General features: G+C 43.3%; 1 protein-coding gene across 2 annotated transcripts; it reads right to left on the minus strand.

Annotated features, from left to right (window-relative positions):
- Nucleotides 1-557: 557 nt before the first annotated feature.
- On the minus strand, nucleotides 558-11454 carry LOC100822214. 2 transcript variants are annotated; one of them, XM_024460030.1, is made up of 15 exons: nucleotides 11296-11454; nucleotides 10957-11136; nucleotides 7038-7290; nucleotides 6683-6914; nucleotides 6378-6534; nucleotides 5666-5809; nucleotides 4304-4405; nucleotides 3183-3638; nucleotides 2988-3052; nucleotides 2812-2863; nucleotides 2350-2739; nucleotides 2074-2223; nucleotides 1766-1938; nucleotides 1369-1440; nucleotides 558-923 (listed from the first exon to the last, which is right to left on the minus strand). In XM_024460030.1, the coding sequence occupies exons 2-15, from the start codon at nucleotides 11125-11127 to the stop codon at nucleotides 809-811; spliced, it is 2532 nt and encodes an 843-aa protein (XP_024315798.1). In that variant the 5' UTR covers nucleotides 11128-11136; nucleotides 11296-11454; the 3' UTR covers nucleotides 558-808. The 2 variants fall into 2 exon arrangements, with proteins under 2 accessions (XP_024315798.1, XP_024315799.1); XM_024460031.1 differs by lacking the exon at nucleotides 11296-11454 and having other exon boundaries at nucleotides 7038-7325; nucleotides 10957-11096.
- Nucleotides 11455-16614: the final 5160 nt, after the last annotated feature.

Raw genomic sequence — 16614 nt, forward strand, 5'->3', positions numbered from 1 at the left:
ATATTGAAGTAAACATATCATGTTAAACAACATGTACTTAGAAAGAAGATCGTAAATCATTAAACTGGTTTTCGATTCAGATTTTTCTCCAAGTTGCATGTTTACTGAATCCAAATAGGTCAACTAAACATGTGATTATTGAGGCACATGTTAATTGATTCAAGGTGCCAAATATAATATGATTAGGGACATGATATGCAATATGATTAATCATTGATCCTAGATGTTGGGTTTCGAGCAAGAAGTAACAGCTGTATGCATGCTTACAAACATGTATAAAATCTGGGCTGTTACAGTCACATCCATGACAAAGGGCTTTTCGTCATGAAAAACACACATCTATCACAAAAATGCCCTTTCATTATAGAGTTTCATCTATGACGTGTGTTCTATGACGACTGGGTTTTTATCAAAATCTGTCATATAAGTTATTTTTGATGAAGTCAATTTGTCATAGATCGATCGAAATCTTGTATTAGTGATAAGTGTGCAGAGTTATACTACATCTGCCAATCAAGTGGTGCAAAGTGTACACAATGATCTTAGGCAAAATATGCTAAGCAATCATGTAAGCAGTACTTGGAATTGCATTCAAGACAAAAGGCATGCACAAGAGTTGGAATCAAGTTTATACGCAACATCAAAAAGAAGTGTTTAAGACTTGAAAAAAAAAATTACAATGAAGTTCAAAAGTCTGTCTTCACACACATAAACTGCCCAAACTACCCACGAGAACTCTCTTATCACTATTCGTTTGACACCAAACCACTAACCGTGTGCTGAGCAACCGATGACAGTAATGCTGCTGCTAGAGGTTCTGCTGATGGATCGTGGGTGTATCATCTGTTTCCTGCTGATATGCTAATTTTTTCAGTTTAATTTCCAGGACTTCAATTTTTTCGTGCTCATATATGACAACGATCCTACAAAATTAAGATTATCTGGGTTAGAAGTATGGGTTAGGCGAAAACTGATAATACAATAAAATATAGCTGAAACATACAAGTCTACATAATGTTACTACAGACATTCTAACAATTCTCAATGTATAAATACACCTGTTTAGGCTCCGTATGGGTCTGGGAATACTCCCAGTATGAATTGAGCTATACATTTAAGACAAGAACATTTATTATTCTTTCATCACAACCAAATCTTAACATAGTAGAACACAAAACGTGGAGCACTTCATTTAGGGAACAGCCGTAGAACAAATATATATCAGCGAGACAACCAAATTTACTTGGTTCAGATGAAATTATTTTTAGCAATTAAGTGTCACTTCTATTCACACATCTAAAATATACTTCTGTACATAGAAGGGAATGTTATTATTAGCAAAGGGCAGAAGTAATAGTAATGAATTACCGTTGTGAGCCCACAAATCCTAACTGTTTAAGCCCGCGGAATGTCCTCTCAATACGATTGACTTCCCCAAACCTGTACACGAAAGAAGTCCATCGACATAACAGATTGAGATAAAATCAGCAAAAATTGGAAACCATTTCTTCAAGCCTGCAAAACTAGGTCTACGCTGAACTTATCACAACAACTATGCAGGAAAGTATATATTCAGCTGATTCATAAGCAAGAACCCCTGCTGTAGTCTTTTGTTGTTGGTGTATACATGGGCAGCGATGTTGTAATATTAAGTAGTATGCGCCATAAAATCCTGATTCAAGCCTCCCGAAAGCATTATCACTTGGTGCCGGGCTTCCAGTTATAAATATTAAGCTATATCCATCACAAGTGTGCACACTATTACCTCTTGTAGTTGATGTAGTTCCAAAAGCAAATAGTGGATGTATAGGTGGGGTCCACGGCAACTACAAATATGAAGGGAAGTGTTGGGTGGCAAGCGACTGCAACAATATGGTCGCTACTTTTCCAAGAAATGCTGTGAACCTTGCTCACTGGCTTTATCTGCAGATCCCATATCTGGTTCAACACAAGAAAATTGGAAAGGCGTTAACGAAGACTAATGTGTGTACGTACGTATGTATGTATGTATGATTAATGCTCACAAGAATAAAAACACTGCATATGTATAGTTATTCAGTGGAGATGCCATACGCATATGCCATTCTTTGTAGTTGTAATCATATACTGCCCATCACCCTCGGTGCGAAGATAATCAAATGTTCCGAAAAGGGGCCATATAGATTCAAATGCTCGCTCTTGAGGCAGTGTGGCCTTAGGCATGTATTCACCAATTGACCAGCTCTGCATCCGGATTTCGATTATGTAAACAAGTTGGAAAAAAAAAAGAAATAACATCTATTCGATTCCCATGCATGACGCAAGAATTAACGAAGTGAAACATCATGGGGGAGATGGAGCCAGACTAACCTTGATTCCCATGTCTTCGGAGTATTTAGAAGAAGCTGCAAACATGTCCGTGCCAAACTTGAGGTGGCTCACCGTTCTAGAATTTTCATGTGATGTACGAGTCCAATTTTTCTTCCCATCAAATAGGACGACCTCGTTATAAATACTAGTACTTGACGCCGATGCCACAAGTGGTCGGGTTGGGTGAACCGCCAATGTACAGACGGGACTCTGCCAGTGAGCCTGAATTTCCATTTTTGTTTCCCCTGTATCATACGTGATGGCGCGGATCCAACCATCAGTATCCCCCATGACAATCCATTGCGCTCCGTCTCCGAGTCCGGCCATAAATCTAACCGGCCGGCCCAACTTGCTGCTGCCTTTCTTCCTGACTTTTAACTCTCTCATTTCCTGTGGATTAATAAAGAGAACATACATTATTTTTTTGATTTTTTTCCATTCTTATATATATAGTGCTATTACCTGTGTCTGGTAGTTCCAAATGGAAACTTTCTTTCCATGACTGATCAAGATCCTATGTTATGAAAAAATATACCATGTAAAATTGATATACCTACCCCATTCTGACATACGTACTACAGTACTAGGTAGTACTACTATATATCTCCTTTTGTAGCAATTGAAACAATTGCACTCACCATGGTTCCGTGGGATGCACATCTATGGAAGAATGGACTGAGTCGATTTTGTTACTGCGTATGACCTGACACAAGCGATAAAATATTAAAATAACAGAGGAAAAAAAATTCAAGTTCACAAAACTCGCCCATGCCGTTACCACAATTAATTAATATATATATATATATGGCGGTTACTTGAGCTGGTCAACTCACCTTAGGTTTTCTTGATGGGCGGATGACAGCAGTCAGCGCCGCCTGATGCACCTCGCCCAACTTGTTGATTCGCTTCACCAAATCGGCCCCATGTAATTCTCCAATGACACTCTCTCGAATGGCAGACATGAAATCATTTGTGTTCTTCTCGCTCCTGGCGACCGTCAGTATGTTTAACACGCCCGTGTCAATAGGTGGCCGTCGCCCTTCTATGAGCACTATATTCACAACGTGAGTCTCACTCGGTTGCACCTCGCCGCAGCATGAGCTCACCTGGTACAGCTTCGGGAAGTGCGGTACGATCCAAAAGCCCACACTTTGGTCCGTGTTGTTGGTTAGATGCACTAGGCAACTGGTTTCCCAAAGGTAACTGCATTCCATCTTGTTTCTCAAGGGAAAGCAGAGAACACGAGGTCGGATGTCGAGTAGCTCAGCCCCGGTTGACCGTGCGTTTATCTGCACACCACTTTTGTAAAAGTGAAAACCGAGAAAAAGAGTAATGTCTAGTGATTATATTACTTCAGCGGAGTGCCTAAAAGAACAAACAAAACAAGTCCAATGGACTTCTAGTTCCTAAAACAAAGGTTTGATTTCTTTTATTTGCAAAAGTTAAGATACCAGATCTCTCTCCTTGTCAAATTGTAGGGCATCTTAGTTTTTATTTTTTATTTTTTGTTATATACCCCTCCATATCACAAAAAAGATGTCGTTTTGGATATTGATACAGTCTTCTACATGTAACTTTGACCACTAATTTCTATTATAATATATGTATAAAACCAAAAAAATATTACAATATTCTAGAAATAGTCTTCCAGACAAATCTATACATATAATTTTCAAATTTTCATTTCAAATAATTAAAAATATATTCTTAATCAAAGTTTTAAAAGTTTGATTTAAGACATGTCTAAAACGGCATATTTTTCTGATACAAGGGGAACAGTGGGTATTAGGAAATCGAGGCACAATAAGGCAATACATGCAGTGGCTTTTATGACCAGTGGCTCCGTGAGGCAATGAATGATTTGTTATGAGTCGTTGTTTAGATGTACTATAATGTGACAAGGGGAGAATATCATTAAAATAGAGTTCCACTGTGCGTATATAGGTGATCATACCTGCCCTAGTGCTGACCAGGTTGAATTTTCCATTTGACCAAGCCTATGGATGATATCAGATGCCGCAGGTCTATCCTCTGCCGGCCTTCGCCCCCTTTCTGTCTGCAACAAAAAAAATGCAATTTATTGGGTTGTACTTCTTTCGCTTCGGATCGTTCTCTATAAAGGATGACACAGAAATTCGCTTCTGGGAGGATAGGTGGCTAGGCAATGGGACCCTACGTGAGCAATACCCAGCCTTATACCACATTGTCCGCAATAAAAGCGCAACTATTGCCCAAGTACTGAGGTCGTCCCCACCTAATGTCTCTTTCAGGCGCGATTTAGTGGGGGAACGGCTTAGCACGTGGACATCACTCGTAGGTCGCTTGGATACAGTCCAGCTATCTCAAGGTCATGAAGAATTCCGATGGAATTTACGTGCTAATGGGATTTTCTCGGTGGAATCTATGTATAAGCCGCTATTGCATTCAGACTTACCAGCTTATGATCGCAATAAAATGATTTGGAAAATGAAGACGTCTCTGAAAGTCAAAAAATTTATGTGGTATCTTCGTCGGGGAATTATCCTAACTAAGGATAACCTTGTAAAGCGGAACTGGACTGGAAATACAACATGTTGCTTTTGTCATCATGAGGAGACAATTACCCATCTCTTTTTCCGGTGCAAGTTCACACGCGCTACATGGTCAATCATCCAGGTGGCTTCCAATTTGTACCCGCCCCGAAGCATGGCCAACTTATTTGGCAATTGGTTACAAGGGGTTGATCACAAGTCTAGAATGCTCATACGGGTGGGAGCGGCAGCCTTATTTTGGTCGCTTTGGTTAGTAGAAATGATTCAGTTTTTAATGGTAATAACTCTACTCCTTTGCAGGTTATCTACTAGTGTACGCACTGGTTTCGTTCGTGGTCTATTCTTCAACGCCCGGAACATCGCAACCTCTGTACAGTGGCTTGTGTGCCATTAGAGCAGGTGGCCAAGGATGTCTTTTCCCAACATGGGTGGTGGCGTAGTCTCCGGATCGGCCCTCCACCGTAGGTGTTTGGGATATGTATCTTTGCTTTTTTCCTTGGTCTAGGTGTGTGCGTGTGTGCGGCTGTGTGCATCCTGGTTATGCAGAGGCTGGGTGTAAACTCTTCTGGGCAACATCATCTTGATGCTCTCTCAAGATTAATAAAATACCCTTTATCTAAAAAATGTATGCGGTGTGTGTGTGTTAGGACCAAAGGCTATACTAGTGCCCATCTATACACTTGTACCCATAGCAACCGAGAGAAATGATTCCAGAAAATTCCCCAAAATACCACATAATTAAAGGTGTCAGATATCATTAAATTTAATCAAGTTACTGTGAGTACGTGATCATCCTGCCCTGATGACTTGTCTGTGCGTTGAGTAGGATCCTGGTCCATGCATTTTACAGCCATCTCAGCACATACTTGTACTTGCTGCAGTACTTGTACTTGCTCCTGCGCAAGCACTTTCTTCCAAGTTCCAAGAACCTATGAATTTTACAGAGACCATGACGAGTTAGTGTTTGGAGAAGGGAGCTGCGTCAACACATGTATATATTTTAGAAGTTTTCAAAAAAAAAAGTTGTATATTTGTTATAAGCACATTAAATATTTGCCGTTAATTACAAACTAGCTGGACTACAATCTTTCCATGCTTTTGGCCAATAACGTAATTAAGGGGAGTATTTAAGGACCTTTTCAGAATAAAAATATTGATCTTTCCTAAATTTACTGTTAATAATATACCGTTCTAAACTATACGTTTTGGATTTTGGCCTACCACAATGTCTTATATTTTGAAACAAAGGGTGTACTATCATAAATGGTGTGTGGTTTAGACTCTTTTCATCTTCGTTACGCAAAGGTTGGGGGTGAACTCGGATGAGTTTGTATCACCTTGATGTAATGGTCTGGGTGGATAAAAGCTTTCATTATCGAAAAAAATATATCAAAGATGGCTTTTTTTTTTTACAACATTGTTTGTTTGCCACAAATAGAGGGCCAACGTGTCAGCGACTCAAAGTCACACACACACACACACACTCAAAGTCATTACCGTATCAACTATGTCTCCCCCTGGTGTTAGATCGGCAACGAATTCCTCGCGTTTCTTATATCCCACGAGAAGATCCATGATTATGATACCCAAACTGTACATGTCTGACTTGGCTGTGAATATCCCGTTCATAGCCAACTCATATGACGCATATCCCCTAGAAAAGAAAGAAAAAAACATGTAGTTTCATAAATTAGTGCACAAAGCTGGCTATGTATGTATGCAACATGCATACATCTATATATCTTAGTTGCTTCCCGGACAAAAATGATGGATTTCTCGTAGAGGAAAAACTGAAAACATACCAAGTCAGCCCAGCTTTGCCGTGAGTAAAGGACTGGCTTTGACCTCTGTCGAAGCGCCTTGATGTACCAAAATCGGTAATCTTGGGGACCATGTTATGATCCAATAGTACATTTGAAGGTGTAAGATCCTTGTGAATAATGGGAGTGCCCGTCGTGTGAAGATGATGTAAGCCGTCAAGAATCCCTCTAATTATTCGGTAGCGCGTGCTCCATTGGAATCTACAAGATTCATCTGCGCGAATGCATGCACATATATATGAAAAGATTTGAGGTGGTGGTTTGTAAAAGAAGGAAAAAATTAATTTCGAGAAATAGTAGGAGAGCAAAGAAGTTTGGCTGAGATCCAATGAGCTACCTTTGATATACTCGTGGAGACTCCCGTTAGGCATGTACTCGGAGCAGATGTACATTTGGCGATCAACGGACTTGCCGTCCTCTTGTAGCGCAAAACTGTATCCAAGAAACCGTACTATATTCTCGTGCTTGGACTCCATCATACAGAAAAACTCCCTGCAGAAACGCTTCACCACATCCTCGCTTTTCTTCTCATCGACGACCACCACATCCTTGATTTTCTTCACTGCAACCAGCCCATTCCTAAGCGTTGCCTGCACTTTGACATTGTTGATTGACCAGCCCATGTCTAGGGCTCGTTCGGTTTAAAGGATTTCTAAATTAATCTTAGCAATAGGAAACGTAGAGGATTGGAATTAATGCACTACCCACTTCAATCCTTAGGAAATTTCCATGAGGTCTAACCTAATGCTAAGAATTCTTAGGAATCAAGCCAATATGGACACCATCCTTAGGAATCTATGTAACATCCCAAAATTCCAAACCTTTACATGAGCATTGCATTCATAAGCATCATGCCACAATTGCATATTTGAATTCAAATTTGAATCTCAAAAGGGCTTTGGAAAGATTTTTGTTTCATTTTAAACCCTAGGGTTTACACCCATTTGAGTTTTGGATCTTCAAACCATTAAGGTTTAAGTATAAAAGGGGTTTATTGCGTATATAAGCTATCTCATAATTTTTGGATAATTATTTGGAGTTGAAAAGGTATTTTATTTAAATGGATATATAGCCCTAAAGGCATTTATAGGGCAAATGTATATTTATATATTTTATTTTGAAGAGAAACTACTTCCAAAAGTTGTATCATGGTAGAACATGATTTTACAAATTTTCTAGGATTTATTTGGACCAATTTGGAGTTCAAACTCAAAAGATATCAAAGAAATGAGAAAAACAGAAAAAGAAAAGGGTAAAAGGAAAAAAAAAGGGGTAAACCGGACCGGCCCCGCCACTTTGGGCCGAACCGGCCCAGTCTGACCGCACGCGAGCCGGCCCCGCCAGCCCGGCCGCCCCGCGCGCGCGCCCGCACCCGCTGACAGGTGGGGCCCACCTGTCAGGGGCTTCTTCCCCGGAAGGAAAGCGGCCGCGCGCCGCCGCAATTTCCAGCCGCCGTCCCCGCGCGCCCGCCGCCGCAATCTCCTCCTCCGGCCTTCCATTTTCACGCCCGAGCACGTCTTTATAATCCCCGAGACCCCCTCTCTCTTTCCCCCTTGTTTCCCCATCCAATCGCGCCGCCAGGCTGCCCCGATTTCTCGCCGGAGTCCGACTGCGCCGCCCGCCCGTCTTCGTCCTCGGCGCCGACCCCGCCGTCCCCGACCGCGCCCCCGTCTCCGCCGTGCCGCGCCGCGTCTCCCCGTGAACTCCCCGCGTCGCCAGCCTCGTCGGAGCACCCCGCCCGCCGCCCGCCCGTGGCCGTGCCGCCGCCCGCCGACCGCGCCGCCCCCTCGTCCCGTCCTAGGCGCCGACCCGCGCCGCCCGAGCCCCCGCCGACCGCGGCCCCGTCTCCGCCGTGCCGCACCGTCCTCGCCCGTCACTTCCCCGTCGCGCCCCGACGCCGGAGCACCCCCGCGCCGTGCCACCGCCGGTTTCCGTCGCCGGAACCCTAACCCCGCCGGTGAGCTTCCCCCGATCGATGTCGTCCGTCCATCCATCTCCAACGGTTTAGATTAGATCGTCCTTATTCACTTAAACCGAACCGGTGCCAACGAATAGGAATGCGCCACGTGGCACCCGGTTTATAAAATAAAAATCTATTTTTAATCCCCCGGAATTAATAAAAGGCACTTTTGCAGATAGGCCCCTGTAATTTCAAATGATCACAACTTTAAATCTGTTTGGCCAAATTTAGTGATCCACACCTTTTTGGAATCCTTAGGTAGTGTAGAATCTTTTGGCACTGCCCAAATTCAAATTTGAATATTTGAATCACATTCAAATCACAGATTAGGGTTTTATGCCATTTAAATCATAACTATTTATTTATAAGTCCTTTTTGAATGAAACCAGTGCCCAAAATTTCGTTTTATTGTCCTCTGTCCAATGGGACAGAGAAATAAATATTTTGAACTAATCTATTTGGCTGGTGCCAATAAAACCTCATCTTAGGTTTTAAACCCTAGCTTTGGCTTTTGTTTAAAAACCCTAATCGCATGTGTTTAATTCTGAAGGCATTGGATCAGTAGATCACCCAAATAAAATACACCAAACTCATGTCACATGCTTTGCATTGCATCATGACATACATATTCTTTTGCTTGTATGGTGTGTTTATGTATGTGTATGTTTGCTTGTTTGTATAGTTTTCTCGGAGAGCGAACTGTGTGACTGTGAAGAGTGTCTGAATACCAACTACTATCAAGGCAAGTTCACTTTGATCATCTACCCATTATTTTATTATGCACTAGATTTTATTAGTTGCATTGTTAGGATTATTATTGTATTTATGCTAGCTATGATCTGTCCTAGTAGTATAGGATACCTTTGTCATGACCTTCACCACCAATTGCCATCGTAATAGTAAAATGCTATGCTATGATAATATACGAGGGTGGTATTATTACAATGCGATACTATTGAATTACAAATATAGTTTTCCTAGTGTATGGCAAAACAAGTAATTCAATGAACCGTCCTGGGTGGGCTGCTTTGAGTATTCGGATGTCGTGACGTTAGGTCCATTTCTATGGATCCCTCTGAGTCGAGTTCCTGTGGATTCAGGAATGGATCGTCCATGGACGTCTCTTCTGTGGATTCGGGGAGCGCCTTCGTCACAATGTGGGATGCCACCCGGGATAACCAGAGACTGGACTAGTTTCCTGTTTAGTAGCTTCCAGTACAACCACATGGTAATATGGGCTCTGCCTGGATGGAGTAAGAAATGTTTACCCAGATCCGAGGGATTGTACTGAGGTAGTTGTGTAGGTGGGAGCGCGGGTCCCTCAGGTGGTTTGGGTGAACATGTTCTGAAAATTCTTGAAGTCGATGCCGTTGCTACTCCACCCGGAGGACAGCAAGGGATTAACACGTCGAATTCTTGTGGGTAAAGTGTACCACCTCTCGAGAGTGTCAAACTAAGTACTTAGCCGTGTCCCCGGTTACAGACAATTATGAGCAACTAGATATTGGAGCTGTAAGGAAAGTCTCACTCATTCCAATTTCCTAATAAAACGAATGGATTGAATTGGGTAGGAGCATTGATGTTTCTACTCAATGTGCTTAGGCTAATAGGAGCATGGGTGTTTCTACCCCGTGTCCAATAGAATTCAAAACTATTTGTCTAAAAATGATAGGATTTGAATAATGATGTTTTTATGCAAAATAGCCAAATCCCACTTAACCAAACTAGATGCATGTACTTGGTAGGTCCTTTATAACTCTAGTGAACTTGCCAATACATTCAAATGTATTGACCACGTAGTGGCTGCAATTAATAATGCAGGTGAAACTGACGAAGAGTGAGGTTCGTCGATATTTCTCTGGGTCATGTGCTTACATTCCAACATGCTCTCTCCTCTGGGAGTAGATGAGGCCTTTTTTTTTCTCTACCTTTCCGCTGCAGCTTCATGATACATGGTTATCATGGTTTTGAACACTATTTGTTTACGCTGGCCTAAGAGGTCATGCAAGTTTGTAAGTACAATTTAAGTTCTGGATGATACGATGTAATACAGTATTTTTGAGCTTTGTATTTTGGTATTACATCTTGAACTGTGTGTGCTAGTGAGTCGATCCAGGGACTAGCACAAGTAAGCACAGAGATCGAACCCTTGGTGAAGGGGGATCGCTTCAATCTAGTACCTCTATTACTGTGAAACGAATGATATACATAGAAAAAAATCCTAAGGATCCAAATCCTTCAAAAATTCTCCAAACCGAATGAGCCCTCAATTAAGGGAGGCAGATGGAGGACGCACCTTGTAAACAATTCCATTCCCCCCTTCGCCAACTAGTTCGACGTCTTGAGAGACATCTGTCATCTCCTCCAACAGCGACGTGGGAAGATTGACGAGCTCCACGCGATCATCCTGCAACGCCTCCTCCAGCTTAAGACGCTTCTGCTCGTGGTCGGATGCGGCGGCGGCCATCTGATAGAGCTGAGGGAAACAAAAGGGCGCAATTAGCCAACAAAACTCGGAGGAAAGAAATCTAGTCTAGAATTAAGCAGAAACATAACCACACTGACTAACTACATTAATTAGCAGGAAACAAAAGGGCGCAGAATTAAGCTAAGCAGTGTTACTACCACTACTTACCCAGATACAGCTGAGGGAGCAGCAGGAGAATAGGGAATGAATCGCTACCTACATAGTACTAGTATAGAGAGCATCAAAAGGTGTAGTAATTAAGAATGGAAAGCACTCGACTTTACACGTCATTAAAAGATAACCTTTGACCTGAACGACTGCAGCTTCTGCCGAGAGCACTTGGCCAGCCTCCATCGAGGCCCCCAATACCTACCTACTTTCTCCAAAATAAGGTGCACACGCCTCTCAAGATTTAATTCTAACCATACATTTGATCAACAATATCTCGATTATAGTGTATAAAATTTGATATCATTGGATTCATATTGAAAAACTCTTCCTAATGGTATCAATTTTTATCAAATAATCTTTATATATTTGGAGTAACTTTTTTATCAGAATCATGTTTCAACGTCCGCGCTTGCTTCACTGGTGTTTCGCGTGAATGGAAACCCTTGGTATTCTAGGTTTAGTGGCTTAGTGCCCTGTCAAAATTACCCAACTGAAACACAAGGATAGGTCAAGCCACATCACAGATCATTGTTTCAATCCAGGCAGCTTGCTTCAACAACCCCAACTGCAAACAGATTTTATTGGTTTTGCAGCTAACTATATAGTACTGCTCTGCTTAGACGCATGTAGCATGAACAAAAGTCTTAGAACAGAGGAAAAAGACTTCCTTCACAATCCCGTTAAAGGCCCTGCTTATTCCATGCCTCCATATGGTTGTTGAGCTTCCTGCTGTCTTCCCCTTCTTCACCAACCATTGATTTTCTTTTCTTTTTTTCTCTCTCCCTGGAGACAACTCCTCGTGCCTTTCACAAAGCACAAGAAAGAGGGAGGGAGGGAGGTAAAGTAAGCTGCCAGGGGCAGATTCTAAACTCTGGGTGTCCTTTTAAATTCGCCGCTAGAACTTATCACGTTCATTCACACGGCAGTGCCACCGTCCCAACGTGTGTGATCCGAGTCTTTGTTGTGCAAAGTGGAATGCTGCTGACACCACGTACAGGTTCACACGCCTTTAAGACCGTGAGGACACCCATTGGTCACCGGCGTGAGATCTGAAGACGGGTACTTTTTGGTTTTATAGTGTTGCTTGCTTACACCGGGGTCCTTTTAATTTCGCCGCTAGTGCTTATCACATTCATTCACACGGCATGCCATCATTCTGACGGGTAACCACCCTGAGATTTAAGGTTTTGTTTCGTCCAATGGGGTGCTTAGCCTGGCAGCAATTAGCTTAGTCAAGCCTCTACAGCGTTAATTATTCATGCCCGCCATCATCCACTGAGGAGCAATAATGTTGATGAGGCACATAGTGGAAGACAGAAAGAGAGTGAGTAGTCAAGGGAGAGTGAGTAAACGAAGGATGCTGCTGGATTCTCTTTGAAGATCACGATGCCACTGGCCAGCCACCTGCACGAGATATGAAGCCGAGTATTGTTTTCATAGTGTTGCTCCACTGGATGCTTTACTGGCAGCGATTAGTTAAATAAGTACAGAGAGAAACAGCTTGTACATTATTTTGCAGCTAAGTAATACTGCTCTGCTAAGACGCATATAGCATCTATGGCTAGAATACTTGGAACAGAGGAAAAACTTTCCTTCACAATACCGTTAATGGCCCTGCTTATTCCATGCCTCCATATGGTTGTTGAACGTCCTGTTGTCTTCCCCATCTTCACCAACCATTTGGTTTTATTTTCTTTTTTTCTCTCTCTCCCTGGCGACAACTTTATGTAGATACACCTTTATCTAGGTGCGTTTTAGTGTGTAGATCAGGACAGGACCTGCACACTAATAATTGATGCCTTTTAAATTCAGAAGTACAACGTACATCCTCGCTTTTTATTGACGACATTTCTTTAGCAACTTACAAATCTTAAGAAAATTTAATGAAAAATATCCATGCATGCTAGATCCACTTGATATCTTCGAAGCACTTAATAAGGCCCCAATGAAAACACTACAATGATCGACAACTATTGTGAAAATCGAGTCTCTGATCACCAAATATCTTGAAACAGAGTGAATAGCGGCTGACGTACTCAACACAACTAGGGAAACGTGGAGCCGATGCAACAAAACAGGAATCACATTCTTCCTGGCATCCGGTAGTCATCACCTCTAATAATTAGTAACACGTCAGGACAGAAGAAGTGAGCTCAATGTAGTGAAAGCCAAGGAGGTTGCAAAGGTAGGTTTAGTGCACTTTGTATGTTGTGAGAACCATTGCCTTCTGATGTATCAATGTTGATGATGATTGTTAATATCCCAGTTTTTTTCAATCACTAGTAAGGATATTTGTAGAACTACTGATTGTGATATGATTACAGCCATTGGTTCAATGAAGCATCAATTTCACTCTTGAAAGATTCAAAAACATTGATCTGTAGGTAGTTCTCTTGGCACGAGATCTGAAGTCGAGTATAGTTTTTATAGTGTTGCTTTACTGGATGTTTTACTGGCATCGATTAGGTATATATATAGAGAGAGAGAAACAGTAAAGTAAGCAGCTGAGGGAGACGAAAAATCTGGGGCTTTGTTTCTCCCAGTTGAATGCTTTCCTGGCAGCCATTTGATTTTACAGGCTCCCTTCGGTGCATGACTTGACTCACAAAGTGAAAAATTGAGAATTACTATGTACTGTCATCACCTCTAATAAGTAGTGACAGGTCAGGACATAAGAAGCAAGCTTAATGTACATATGTCAGCGAACTACTGATTGTGATATGATGACAGCCATTGGATCAATGAAGCATCAAGTTTCAAATTTTTGGAAGATTAAAAAACATCCAGGTTTGAAAATGTACCTTCATTAAAGGCCCAGGTGCGGGCTGGGAATCCAAACAAAGGGTTTTTTGCAGCCCTGCTGCGGGCCAGGCCTCATGCGACCCACCAAACATGCCCAATGTAGATATGAAGCATAAGTTCCAATGTAGAAACTGATGCATATAAAATAACATAAAACTTGTCAAGCCCCTTCAGAATAGGCTAGAAGAGTATCATCACATTCTAACCGAAAGTCAATCTTCAGTAAAACATAGAATATATGTTTGTGCAGAATATGTTTCACTATTAATTACTCTTCATGTAAACAATCATCCACCGAGGAACAATAATGTTGATCAGGCACTAACTGGAAGAGAAGGAGATAGGAAAAGGGGGAGAGCGAGTAAATCAAGCATGCTGCTGGATGCTTTTGCCGCTGTCACGAACAGGATAATTAGCACGTGCCTTGAAGACAACGACGCCACCAGCCACCGGCGCGAGATCTGAAGCTTCGTATTGTTTTTTTTTAATGCATGAATCATGTTTGCTGAATAAAAACAGTGTATTATTAATAATGCAGGAAAGTACTAGCTAGGCCTAGAAACAGATTCTAGCATATACGGCCATTCGTTTTATGTACTCGATCTGCTTATTGGATCTGGTAGTGATCAGAGATGTTATTATTATTTACTGGTATTTTTTTAAGCTGGACACTTGCATGCTGTTGTAGAATGAATGAATCCTGCTGGTTTAATCTCCCAGGTTTCACTCACAGGGTGAAAAATCACCTTCATTGATGACAATTGATTGACGATGACATTCACTGACATATGTAACCAGCATTAATCGGTGACCAAGGGAGACACTGCATGTTGATTTTCTTTCTCTGCAATGAATGGAGTCAACCTAGACAGTAAAACAAGCATGCACCTGTCCTGAACGGGCCAATCGCTCATCCAGCACTTGCATGTGACTTGAGAGCTAAAATAGGATGAACTTAAGATTGAGAGATGAAATGGACTGCCGAGGAAGAAGAAATAGCCGAAAATGGACTGCGGGGTGCTGTGCGCAAAATGCCAAAACTGTCATGCGGCCAGTACTCAAGCAAGTGCTGTTACGGTTAAGGAGGCATAAGGGAGGTGGGTTCCACTCACTTGCCACGTCGGTATTTTGTCATGTGCTCATTTTGTTAAGGAGGCAGCAGTCCCGGGTGGGTCCTACACATTGCCACGTCCGCATTTCTTCTTCCTGGCGTAGCTCGTGCCCTAGCCCCCGACGAGAGGAAAACGGTGGCGGCGGCTTAGAGGCAGCGGCGACGACGGCTTAGAGGCAGCAGCGGTGGCGGCGAAGGGAGGCGTCGTTGGAGCTATTCATCGGTGAGTGCATGAGATCCCAGGCCACACCATATTCTCAATCGATTTGAGTTGCCGAGCCTCATATCTTTCGATCCCCTTTGCTAGGGTTCCCTCCGGAGCACGATGAGAAGATGAACTGAGGTAATTTCTTGGCCGCTTAGCATGAATTTCATTCCATTTGGTAGGAATTTCATCGCGATTGGCGACAATCGAACAATTTGTGCTGTTGCGTAGGATTGAAGCCGGTGACAGGAAAGAGATTGTGGTAGTTAAGTTTCATCCATGTGAAGGTAGGCTAGATGACTGTAGCAAGGTTCCAATTGAACGGGATTTCGTGATTAATTTGAAAGTCGGGCTCGCGGATATCACAGTGCCGAAATTCATAGAGGAGTTGGGGAAGAAGGTGGCTTGGGGCAGAGCGCAAGAGGTTGAACTGTGCTATTATGCGGTGAAGTCGAAATATGAGAGGATCGTGACAACTCGTCAGCTGGTTAAAGCGATTGAAAAAGGGCGGAGAGCAGATGCCTTTCCTTTTGCAGCCCCGAGCGCGTCCTTTTAAGCCCCGCGACCCCCACTCTTCTTCCCCTCTGCTCCCCCTCGCTATCACGCTGCCAGGCCGCCGGAATCGCTCGCCGGAGCCGCACCCGCGCCGTCGCCGTCTTCGCGTCACGCCGACGAGCTCGGTGAGCCATCTTCGTCTCCGTTTGCCCCATTCTTCTCCTCTCCCTTCGCACACGCCGTGACACGGTTCTTCTCCATTTTCGTGCGCTGCAGCTCCCCGCCGACGCACGCCCGAGGCCGCGCCGCCGTCCGCCGCCCGCTCGTCTTCGATCTAGGCGAGGCCCCCGACCGCCTGACCCCGCGCCGACCGCGCCCCCGCCTTCGCCTCGACGAGTCGCGCGCGCCCGTGCCTTCCTCCAAGCCGCCTGCGTCGCCGGAGCACCCCGCGCCGCTGCCGCCCGTGCCGCGCCGCCGCCGGAGAAGCTCGCCGGAACCCTAGGTGAGCCCGACCTCCCCTCGTCCGTCCGATCTTTGATCAACGCTGTAGATTAGAACATTTTAATTCACTTAACCGAACCGGTCCGCACCAATGAGAACGCGCCACGTGGCACCTATTTTATGGTTTAGGGTTTAGGGTTTTTAGGGTTTAGGGTTTAGGGTTTAGGGTTTAGGGTTTAGGGTTTAGGGTTTAGGGTTTAGG

Source organism: Brachypodium distachyon, chromosome 2 (genome assembly GCF_000005505.3).
Source record: "Brachypodium distachyon strain Bd21 chromosome 2, Brachypodium_distachyon_v3.0, whole genome shotgun sequence".
In the NCBI taxonomy this organism is placed as follows: domain Eukaryota; kingdom Viridiplantae; phylum Streptophyta; class Magnoliopsida; order Poales; family Poaceae; genus Brachypodium; species Brachypodium distachyon.